This window comes from Plasmodium brasilianum, chromosome 8 (assembly GCF_023973825.1).
Source record: "Plasmodium brasilianum strain Bolivian I chromosome 8, whole genome shotgun sequence".
Taxonomy (NCBI): domain Eukaryota; phylum Apicomplexa; class Aconoidasida; order Haemosporida; family Plasmodiidae; genus Plasmodium; species Plasmodium brasilianum.
Window position 1 is genome coordinate 1,949,713 of NC_090121.1, and position 13,283 is coordinate 1,962,995.

At 19.4% G+C, this 13,283-nt stretch overlaps 1 protein-coding gene across 1 annotated transcript; it reads left to right on the forward strand.

Moving 5' to 3' along the window:
- Positions 1-9,651: 9,651 nt before the first annotated feature.
- MKS88_002573 (PIR protein) lies at positions 9,652-11,360 on the forward strand (the record flags this gene model as incomplete). Its single annotated transcript, XM_067215592.1, has 3 exons — positions 9,652-9,654; positions 9,811-11,061; positions 11,187-11,360. 3 exons carry the CDS (start codon positions 9,652-9,654, stop codon positions 11,358-11,360), a joined length of 1,428 nt encoding a protein of 475 aa, XP_067074003.1.
- Positions 11,361-13,283: the final 1,923 nt, after the last annotated feature.

A 13,283-nucleotide genomic window follows, 5' to 3' on the forward strand; every position in this document is an offset into this window, starting at 1 on the left:
GCAAATGTTCCATCTGAAAAGAATAGGAACCAAGTGAGTGATAGTAGTTCAGAAGAACAAAATGAAATGTCATATACTGATAAAGATACACGTGTTGAATTTAAACGGACATATGACAATATGGGATGCATATGTTATCCATTTAAGAAAGAAGGGGATGCCACATCAAGAATTTGCATATATATGAAAAAATTAGTTGAAGTTGGTATTTCTAGAAAAACAAAAGATACTGAGCTTTACGGAGTATCTAGTGGACACATATTGTCCGAAGAAGAATTAAAAGAATTATTTGAAAAACAAGGAAAAAAAAGTATCAGAGGAAGATAGATCATCAGAACTTAAAGATGAAAGACGTTTTAATGTTGCAAAGAATAAAAAAACACTGTTTACTGATGTTAACAGTTCTAATGGAAAAACACTTCCTGGAACAGATGAAGAATGTAATATATTAAAGAACACTTTTTTCTGTATTATCATAGTAGTTGCTATAGTAATGGAAATTATTTTTGTTTTTTCTGTTTTTTTTTTTTTAGAGTATATAGAAAAATCCATTTTGTACTATAAATACATTATAAGTTACCATTTATAATACATTTTGCTTGAAATGTTCTAATAGCAAAATATTCATATTATATTTTATTTTACTTCTTTCATTTGTATATTGATTTATTTTTTTAGGATCATGCATATGTAAAATTAAAAAAAAGAAAAAAACCTTATAAAAGCAATTTTCTTGAATTAAGAACATTAAGCATATTGGATGCTCCTTAAGACCTATTTATATGGATTTGGATAAGAGGTGATTTATCTTATTATATAAATTAGTATAAGTTTTATTTCTTTTATGTTTTACAGAATATCAACTTATTTAGATAAAGCATATTAAGATAAGTACTAAATTTGGTTAAATGAACATTTATATTCAATAGACATGATGAAAAAACAACAAAAAAAAGTGATAAAATTAAAATGTGTACTATTTTTTTCTGAATTTTTTATATTTATTTGATTGTTTCATATATATATATATATATATATATATATATATATTTTGTAATTTTGGAATATTTTCATTTTAATTTTTCTTGTAATACTTTTTTTATTATTTAATTTTACTTTTCTTTAAGTGACTATAGTAATAACATACACTAATATAATAACTTAAATGTAAAAAAATAAGTCTTATTTTAAGTTTTAGTGATAATTTATGTTTCTTATATATTCAGAATAGTAAAAATATATTGGAAACATATTTATATTTTTATATTTTTTTTTTGAATATATTTATGAAATAGTGTAATTAGGTCATTTATGCTTCGTAAAAGGCTCTACGTAAGAGATATCTTATAGTTATATTTATTATAGACATAAGTCTAAATTTTTGAATTTATTAAACTCATTTAAAACGGGCAAACTGGAATATAAATTAGAAAGCCTGTGCACAAGTAAAATTATAATCTTGGTACATCTTATAAAGTAAAAACTCTTAGATTAATACTATTTTATAAAAAAATAAAAATATTAAGTTATGATTAAAAGTTTTATTATCATTAATAAAAAAAGCTTTTCTGGAGTTTCCAATAAAATTTATACGTTCTTATTTTGCATTATTTTTTTTAGATAAAATAATATTTCGTTTGGAGAACTATCCTTTTATGTATATAAAACAGAGTTTTTGGTTATTGTAAATACTTTATCACATAAAACAAGTATTGAAAACATAACGCATCTTTTAAGTTACACTTGATATAGGAATATTTTATTACTATAATGTATATGTATTATTAGTGTAATATCTTATACTTATAAGGGATAAAATCAATTAAAAAGAGTTTAACTATATACTTAATACCGTTTTTTGTATCAAGCAATAATCAACAGGGAAAAATAAATATGATACATAAAGATTAAACCCATTGTCGTTAAATATATATTACTTTTGTGCGTTGAGATAATTATAAATATAAAACTTTAATTGAAGTTCCATCAGAAATTATTATATAAAAATCATTTTATTATTTACGTATTCAATATTAAATAAAAAAAAATTCAAGTCTTATAGTTACAGAAAAATAAATATAAAATCAAAAAAAAAAAAAAAAAATTCTTACGAATAAAAATAAAATGAACCTTTAAAAGATACTGTAAAGAGATAATTAAGTATCAAAAAGTAGTGGCAAATAAAATTATGCTTTTCAGTGATATATATAAAAACTTTTATAAATATAATTAACTGATATAGAAAAGTAATTTTACTTATCTAACTTATATATTACACATTTTCTTTATGTGTACTTTAAATGTAGTAACTAAATTCTATTACTTTATTTTATTTACCAATTTTTTTACATTTTTTTTTTCTTTTATTATCTTTCATTAAATAATATATTATGTTTTAAAAAATGTATTTCTTATAAAAAATGTTTATTAACTTTTTCAAAGTAGCATGGTCATCTACCTAGATAAATTAACCATTAGAATAAAAAATTATTTCTTTATATTTAATAATAATATCCATAGTTAATCATTTTATTAGTTAGATTAAAATTTATTAATAATGCAAGTGATATATTTTATGTTTGCAAACTATAGGATAAATGTTATGTCAAGTAATCCTATACATAATAAAAAAAATTTTAAATGGAGATAAGAGACTTTATTAATTTAGTTCGCATAAACGTTCAGTTTATATATTATTATTCCTTAATAAAATAATTTATACTTATTAAGAACTCATTATCAATGTATGAACCATGGAATTATTAGAAAAACAAAATAAACAAAAAAAAAAATTATAGCATCACAGTATTACCATTAAGAGTTAAAAGTAATTTATAATTATTCCATAAAGTTCTTATAAATGTACATTTGTGTGTATTCCTTTGAATTTTTCTTTTCCGTTTTTAAGTTTTTGAGTTAAAGATAATGTACAAATACTAAATTAATAATAATATGTATGTTTTTCGTTTTGATACTTAAGTAAAAGTTTGTATATATAGACCATTATAATGTTATATTTAATTTTATAGTAAGATTTTTTATTACAGTATGGTATATAGATGTAAATATTCATATTTTTAGAATTATATATAATTCTTATTATAATTATTAAAAAGATACATTATTACATTATTAATATACATATGAATAATTTGTGAATGTTACATATATAAGATATATAAAGAATAATCATTTAAGCTTTTCATATAAGTTAATGAATTATTTAAAAATATTTATAATAATCATGAATCTCCTTATTATTACTTATATTTATAATTAACTTTATTGTGAATATATTTTAATTATTTGAATTTTAATAGATTTTTTTCTCATAAACAATATAGTAATTAGTAATTGCTGAAGTTAATTAATTATTTAATTTTGAAGTTATTTAAGAATTTATAACTAACAAATTATTAGACTGATAAGCTAGAAAAATAAATTTATTTTTTTTATAATAACAATTGAAATAATATGATATAGTATAATATATACTACATTGTAAAACATAAACACATTGAATCTTCATTTTAATTTTACATAAATACAAAATTAAAAATCAATAAACTAATAATATATTACTGTTTTTCTTTTTTCTTTTTTATTATATTAACATATCTTTTAAATATACGTATTTAGGTAAAAAAAAAAAAATGTCTACGAATTGGAAAACTTTTTTTTAGAATTAAGGATATAAGTTAAGCTTAATTTGAAATTATAATTTTCGGAAATTATGATACACAATATAAAATTAGTCATTATTTGCGTTTAAATATGTATAATTTCATACATTAGATAGCATGCTATACATTCTTGTTTTTAAATATATTATAGATTGTAAATGAATGCATATATTTATAAAGGAACTAATTCATTACCATAAATGTTGTAACACAAAAAGCTGTAAACAAAATTTGTTTTTCATTATATAATTACTATTATTATAATTATATTTTATTAAAAATAAGAAGTTTTTCTAATGAATAATGTTAATAAATCTATAATTATTAATGGGAAAACATACTTAAAGTTAATATTCCATCAATATATACAGCAGTACATAATATATATTCTATGTACTCTATATATTATATAGACTGAATATTTATACACACTAAGATATTATATATCTTTTTTTATTTTGTATATATTCATAATAAAATGTTTTAATTGATGTATTATATTAAATAACTGAATTATATTTTTTTGAATATATGTGAAAAAATACAAATTTTACTATATTTATTAAAGTTGGATTTTTATAAATAACATTCAGATAAAAATTGTGCATGAAATTTTTAATGTTATATTTCTCTCTAGATATTGTATATGCATTGTTGTTTTATAAATTTTGTTAATAATATACAAAGTAATAATAAAAAAGAATTTTTAACAGTATATATAGAATCTTTTATCATTACAAGTATATCATATTATTATTAATATCTTGTTTACTGAATATATTAAAATATTGTATGTAGCATGCACCATTAGATTAAAATACTAATATTTATTAAATTTGCTGCGTTTATCCTTTCAACATGGATTATGACCCTGTTATTAGATTTCTAATTCATATAAGAGTTATAGAACTTATAAAGGATAATTATTGTATGTAATTTTAAATGAAAATAATTTCTTTTATATTCTAGTTTTTATTTAAGAAAATGTGATAATTGAAATGAATACAGTTATAGATATATTTACGTTAATATACAATTAATGTAATATTATATAGTTTTTCCAACATCCTATTAAATATTCATTATCAGATAATGTAAATGTTATGAAATTGTGATTATAAATATTATTAATTGAACTTAAAAAACTGAAATAAAATAGTTATGGAATAAAGCAAGTAGTCATATTCCTTTTTTTTTTTTTTTTTTTTTTGTTTAATGAATATATTGTGGATAATTAGAGACTGTGAAGAAATAAATATAATGTTTATATTGAATTTGATTATATAAAAAAATAGAAGAACACATATAAACCATATATGTAGAAAATCTATTTAGATTAAATGTTCATGAAATATGTATTTAGAAAATGCATATATAAATAAAGGAGGATAAAATATAGGTTAATGGAAATTCTGTGATAAATAGTAAAAATATTAAATGTCTTGTGTAGTATACACAATTTTCTCATTAAGAAAAATTGTAAATTATGGATATATTGAATATAAAGTATACTCTCTATGCTTTTCTAAAATAATTTTAACTAAATTAATTCTTTAAACGAATGTGTTTTTACGGTTTTTGCATTTATACTTCAGTTATATATAATAAAATAATATTAATTTAATATAAATTTTAGTTTTTTTAAGAACGTATTTCAGAAAGAATTATTCCATTTATATTACGACTATATTCAAAAAATAAAAAAATGAACAACTAAAACAGAAAGGATTTTTTGTCATTTCATGTTATATTATTGTATGTGTATATGTATGAAAATTCCTTTTACAAAAATTGAATATAATTTTTGCATATAACATAAAGTTATTTATTTTCTTACAACATATTATGTGTACATGATTGAACTAAATATTTAAAAAGTTGATGTTCTTTTCCCAGTGTGATACTGGATTTTAATTTATTGTTGCAAGAAACGTTGTTTCTAATAAATAAATATGATAATCGAGTACAGTGTAAAACATTCTGTTTTTATGAAAACATATATATTTATTGATAAAATTAACAAAGATATAAATGTACTTTTTCGTGAGAATTTTAAACAAAAAATGTGGAAAAGACAAAATAAATCTAAAACGAAGATTTTACTCATTTAATTTTAATTATATATATATAATATCATAGTAAATAGTGGGCCTATAGGAATAGCTTACTGTTAACATGAGAGTTAAAATATTTGGAAACCCCATTTAACAATTTAAACTTATTTTTACATTATACAAAGAGTATATAAAAATAAATTACATTTTCAAAATACAATAATATATGGATTTTTTTAGAAAATAGAAAAAAAAAATTTTTTGGCAATTTCAAATGGTCTGAATAATTAATTTAAGTTTACAATATTTAAAAAAATACAAGAAAATGTTTATAAACGCGGAAATTCCGATATTCATCGTAGAACATAAAATTATATACCAATATAAATTTTCGTATCAAATATGTTGTAAATTAAATCAAATAAAATAGTTTAAAATATATAATTATAAGGAATAATAAATAAATTGATAATTGTTAAATTATAACAAAGAAAGTACTAATGATATAAATAAATACATACATTTTAACCAAATGAACAATGATGAAATAAAAGCATTCACATTTGTAGATATGTATAAATTTTTATAAAATCTGTACTAAAATATATTCTTACACGAAAAATGAACTTATAAAAGAAAATCTACGAACATAAACACATATTTCTGTATAAAGGCTATCCCCGAACAAGATAATATTAAGGAAAACAAGATATATCTTTTATGATATTTACCTTTACTAATAAATAATATTTATACTTTTGAAAGCCTTTTATGATATTATAAATAAAAAGAACATATTCTCAAAATTATGCATATAAATGATTAATCGTTGGAATATACTAAAAATTATGTAATAGAAATAAATTAATTAGAAAGGAATTTATTAGAACTTGAAAGTATTTATATGAATAATATTTCACCAATATTTCAAGTTTCCATCAATTTAAATTTTCACCATTAAGTGTAAAACTATAAATTTTAATGTAAAAATGATTTAATAATAGAAAATATTACCAACTTACATATATATTTAATACTTTTTCGTATATGAATTGAAAAATCCGCAATGATAAGTATTTCTATGTAAACAAATATTTAACATATCTATGGTTTTACATAAATATGTATTTTAAAAGAATTATTAAATTAATTATAAAATAATTATTTTATCCATTGATTATAATATATATATATATATAAATATATATGTGGTTTTTTAGTAATATAAATGTAAAAATTATCATATATAACTATACTGTTATATTACCCTATGCTCTTCTGTTTGTCTTTTTTATGCAATTTATTATATCCCCAACATTTTGTACTTTTCGAAAAATTTTTGTTATTACTTTCTTAATAAATATATCAGAATATTGTAAAAAATATTTAGTATTTATTAATTTATAATAGAAGGGTTAATATTAATAATTACTATCAATATTTCAGTTATATTAAATGTCTTATTAGCGATATGATAATATAACTAATGTTATATTTTTATAATATTTATTATAAAATATATATTGTAGTAATATGTAAAAAAATTATATAAATACTATACTTCTTGTCATAATTAAGTATAAATAATATAAGAAAGGTATTAAAGGAATTATAAATTCATGAAAATGGAGAATAATTATATCATGGATTATGCTATTAGTAAGATATTTAAGAATTTCAAAATATTCATGAAGTATATTAATTGAAGAACAAAATTCATTACTAAATGTACTTAAATAAGTGATATAATGGAATGTTTAAATTATAAATACTTATGTGTAATTTATTTTTCAATTGTAAATTAGATATATTTGTATGTTGGAGTATTTTATGAATAACTCCTACAATGGTAAATTGCTAAAAAATGAAGCAAAATAAATTCGGAAATAGGGCTTCAAAAAGTAAATATGACCTTTCTATTAATAGAAACATTTAATTCAAAATTATATTATCTTTGATAATTTAAAACATTTAAATATAAAAGATATTTTATTTTAATGAGAATCTTAATATTAAAAAAATATGTAGACATATTTTTTTCCAAAAATAACTGGATAAAAATGAAAAAAAAGAAAAAACTTCAAATTTTATTCTGTAAAATTACAAAAAATTAGAAATTATATTTATTAAAAAAAATAATATATAAAATAATATGAAATATATATATAAAAAAAAAAAAGAAACATAATGATAATGAATAAAATGAGAATACTACATAAATATATAATAAAAATTATGATAATATATAAAATGAAACAATATATATATAAAAAATAAATTAATAAAAATATATAACGTAAATTAAAATATATTTAAAACAAAATAAAAAAATAAAATTTATAAATATTATTATATATATATACACGCAATTGTTGCTTTTTAATAAATTAAATATGAGAGAACATTTAGAAATAGTGAATAAACAATCATTATTCTTATTTTTTGCTATAGTTTTTTTTTTTAACCCATATTCATTACGCATTATATAATTATGTACTAATGCATATAATAACACAAATAAAGTATAGTAATATGATGGTTTATATTTCCTTATATTTTCACTTAATTGTTGGTTAATATGGTTATACAATTAGAAAATAATTTTTGTTTACTATAAAATTCTGAAATGAACATTTTAAGTCATTTTATTATTATTTTCAACATAATTATTCTATGTTGCAATTATTTCAAGAAAACAAAAAAAAATGTTGTTCGAATTAAGATTATAAACTAATGTTCAATTAGTGCACTATTATTTTTTTTTATGTTAATAAAAAATCCATAAAAAAAAATAACTACATGTAATTACCTTTTTAATTTTTTGTAAAGGTAGTTAATAAACTACGTGTAAAACTCTTGAATATTGTTACTGAAAAGTTCTCATTATTTATATAATAAAATTCATTTATTCTCTGCAGTCTATATAATTTCCTGTCATTTGTTAATTGCTTTTTTTTTTTTTTTTATATTTTAAATAAAAAAATTTATATTTATTTATTTGCATATGTATAACAATAATATATTTTATAATTATGATTATGTTTTATAAATTATAATAGAGCTAGTTGATGCCAAAGATGCAAAAACAGTAAAAATATAAAAGATAAAATAGAAGATGAATATTTTTAGAGTAATTCAAGTCTCAAGATTTTTTAGGTCTTTTCATATTTCTGAGTTTAAAAAATAAAGAAATGTTTGTTATTTAACCTCATAATTTACAAAATGTTTTGTCTTCTATTGTCTGTTCTTATTGCATTTATATATAAAGATTTATATTAAAACAATTTAGTAGAATATTTTAATGAAAAATTCTTAAGTTTGGAGTTTGAAATATTATAAATATATAAATGATTAGTCAATATTTGTGGTTCATTTTAGGTCAACATGAACATATATAGATCGATAAAACGAATTTTATGATGAGAATAAAAAAATATATCCATTTAAAATAAACAAGAAAATTCGTGTAATGACCAAAGTACATGGAGCATACATATGCCATATATATTTTGAATGATGAAGAATAATATGATTAATAATGTAAATATTCTTTTTAAAAAAAACTTATTTCTAGTTTAATTATAAATATACCCAAGCAAAATTTTGACAAAATTATATTTATTTTTTTTTTCTATTTTGATATATTACATATTTACTCATTTATTTCATCATTTTAAAACATCACCTGTGTATAAAATTTTTTGAACTATAATTAATTATTGAATAATTTATGTTAACTGGTATATCTTATTAAGAATTATTTATGTATATTAAAAAATTAACGAGAAAAGTGAATCATTAAAAATAAATAGCATTATTTGTAGATGTATGAAAAATAAACACTTTCTTTCTAAAAAATATAATAAATGCATTATCAGGTTCACAGTTGTCTAAATTAGTTGGAACCTCCGTAAATGGTAGTTGCCCTATGAACTTCTAATTATTTCTTTATGGAATAGTATATTCATATATCTTTTATTTGAATATTATATATTCTATGAAAAACTATGAAGCTTTCTCTCTTAAAGATAAAGAATTATCATTTTAAATATTTTTTTTTCCTGTAATTTTAGGCTTCTATATTTGAAGGTTTACCCTCAGATAAATTTTATGCAAAGTTGAATGAAAATGTGTCTGAGCAAAATGCATATGAATCTTATTACGATATTTTAAAAGAATATTCAGAAAAATACTCATGGATTTCTGATGTTTGTAAGAAACTTCAAAGAAACTTATCAATAATTGCAGAAGAAAATACAAAGAATGTCCCTTTCAGGAAGAAACATTGGTACGATGTAAATTTCTGGTTAGTAGAGCAGGTATATAAAAACTTACATTATAATAGAAATCATGGAGATTATAAGAATATTATTTCTACTTTTCTAGATGTGTGGAAAAAAATTATTCATGACAAATACCCTCAATATAATGATTCATTAGCTCCAGACGAAATATATGATATGGACATGATGACAGAAAATAAGTATCTATTTGATTATATGGAAAATTATGAGGACCTTAAACAAATTATTATTAACAATTCTCATAATATATGGGATAAACATTTTGACTACTTTAAAAAGAGGGTTGCATTATATTATAAGTGGAAAGGTTGGTTCACATTTAACAATGGTAAAAATAATAAATATTTTGATGATTTTAACAAATACGATATAAAAGATTATTTTTTTAGCTTACCGTGGTATAAAAAAGTGACATATTATTTTCACCCATGTTATAATAAAATTATGGGAGCATTAGAAGAATTTAAAGAATCAACTATAGAGGTAAAAGCGGGAAAAGGATATATGCAAAATTCTGAAATTTTTATAGTAAAAAAAGCACCTGCAGTAAATCAGACGCAAAGAAATAAAGAACAAACAAAACTAATGGCAAAAGTTCAATTGGATTCTTCAAAAAATGAAATAAAATCAGAACAGATTCAAAATATATTAGAACAAAATAGAAGTGTTACAGTAGAATCTCCACGTTCTACAGTACAATCTACCAGTTCTACAATAGAGACCTCAAGTTCACCGGGAAAATCTATAAGTTCAGAGGGACCGACTAAAACACCAGAGGTAATATTTAAATCTCCAGAGATAACAACTACAACCTTCGAGGGACAAGATATAAACCTCACGGGACAATCTACAAGTTCCACAATAAATTCAGCCATTTTACTAAATAATGTAGAAGGTTTAGATATCATTCCATTATCCGACACATATACAATAAGTCCATTTACATCATTCATTAATAAACCGTATATTATTGTAGCTGTATTTTTATTTATTTTTATTCTTAGCTTTATTTGGTATAAGGTATATAAAAATTCTATTTAAAAATATGAACATTTTACATTTTTATTAATAATTTATTTTCATTAAAATTTTATATTTATAAAAAATGTTATTTATGTTCTATAAATTGAATTATTTTTTGTTAGTATAATGTGGGAGGACAATTAATGTCACTTTATCACAAAAGAAAAAAGAAAGAACATAGGAAGTATATTCATTATAAAGAGTTGGCGCTACTAAATCAGAGCTCTCAATCCTTTTATAGTGACTCTCATAGGGATATATATATGTTAACATATCATGGATGTTTAAGGAGTTGAAACTGAAATAATACACAGAATCATATGACTAATCTGTATCAGTATTAAATTATAGAATTATTATATTGTAGCTGTATTTTTATTTCTAAATTAAAAAAGAAGTTATTGAATACAAAGAGTAGAATATTTGTGTAAAAATAATATAAATTCAGTAATGTAAACTTGTTGATATATTAAACTAATAAATATATAATACTATGTCTCCATTTAAAAAGAGAAAATTAAAAATAGACATTTTTTTAGTAATGTGCTTTATAAGAATGAATTAGAGATGATAATTCATAGAATATTAAAAGTGTTATGAACCCTAAATTAATTCCCAGATATTATAAAATTATATTAGTTAATGAGATAATTTAAAAAATATGAAGTTTCATGTTTGTATTGACGGAAACATAATATAAATATATAAAGGAAATTATTTTAAAATAACGGTTTTGTTGGAATATAATTTATTTGTCTGAAATTATTAAAAATTTATTTATAATGAATTTATAATATTATTAATTTACGGTAAATAGCAAAATAACAAACATTTGCAGAAGTTGATAATAATTCTTAGGTAGTCTTTAATGAAACAGTTAAAACAGTAATAGTAAGGGTAAACAGATTCTCGTATAATTACTTCCTTTATTTTTAATGATAAAATTGACACATGGACAACATAAAAAAAAGGCATAATATTACAAAATTAAAACAATCATTTGAAAATTATAAATCATTAAAGGTAAGATGCGTACAAAAATAAATAGAAAAAGTTTGTAAATAATTTATATGTCTAATATATATGGAATAGATTAAAAAAGCACTTATAGAATGAAAAAAATCCTATCTTCGTGAGTATAATAAAAATTAACATTATTATTGTTGTGATTTTTATCATATAATCAAAACATATATATTTAAATTATTAAAAATATATGAAATAAAAAAGTAAGATATATATATATCGCAAAAATAAAATGTGTAATGAAAAGGATAGATGTTTTATCAGTTTATTGATATAAAATAAAATAGGAATTGTTTTTAATGCTTTAAAACGTTGAGGATAAAATATACTAGAATATACTGAGAATAACGTAAAAGCGGAAACTACGGGTGAAGTAAATTATATTTTAAACTATTACTTATAAGAAGCATTATATTTAAATATAGCTAAATGAATGTACTTATACGAATTTGAACATTAAAGAGTAACAATAAAAAAATTTTATTTACAAAATTTTTATTTTATATGGTCCCATTTTATGTTTTTAAATTTATTACAAATATACTTTATTGGTTCTTAACAAATATTTTGTTTTTGTAATATATTTTCTGTTAAGCAAAAAATTTTTCTTTGTTCTAAAAAAAAAAACGCTTTACTAAGTTAATATGAACTAGTTAGAAGATTTGTTTTAATTATATATGTTATATAGGTTATATTTTATTATTTGTTTTTTGATATTTTTCAAATCATGAATTTTATATAATTTATTAATGTGACTAAATTATATATAAATTAAAAAAAAAAATACATGAATATTAAATTACAAGAGTTAAATAGTTATTTTCAAGACTAATTAAAAACCTTGGTCATCTATTTTAAATAACGTACGATAAATTATCTGTTTGTTATTTTTTTAAACAAATAAAAGTGCATATTTGATTGTTATATTTTTCCGTTTAGATAAATAATTCGCATAAATTATCCTTTAAAATTGCAAGAGTTTTAATACAAAGAATATTTGTATAAAAGTATAACTAATATGATAGTACTAATATTACATATTTAATAATTGGAATTATCATTGTATGATAAATTAATATTCTTCGTGTTAATCTTTTCTCTACGTTTTTCTAATATATATTTATAGAACATCTATAAGAGGGTATATTTTTTGTGGTATATTAATAATTATTATTATTATCATATCCATTTAA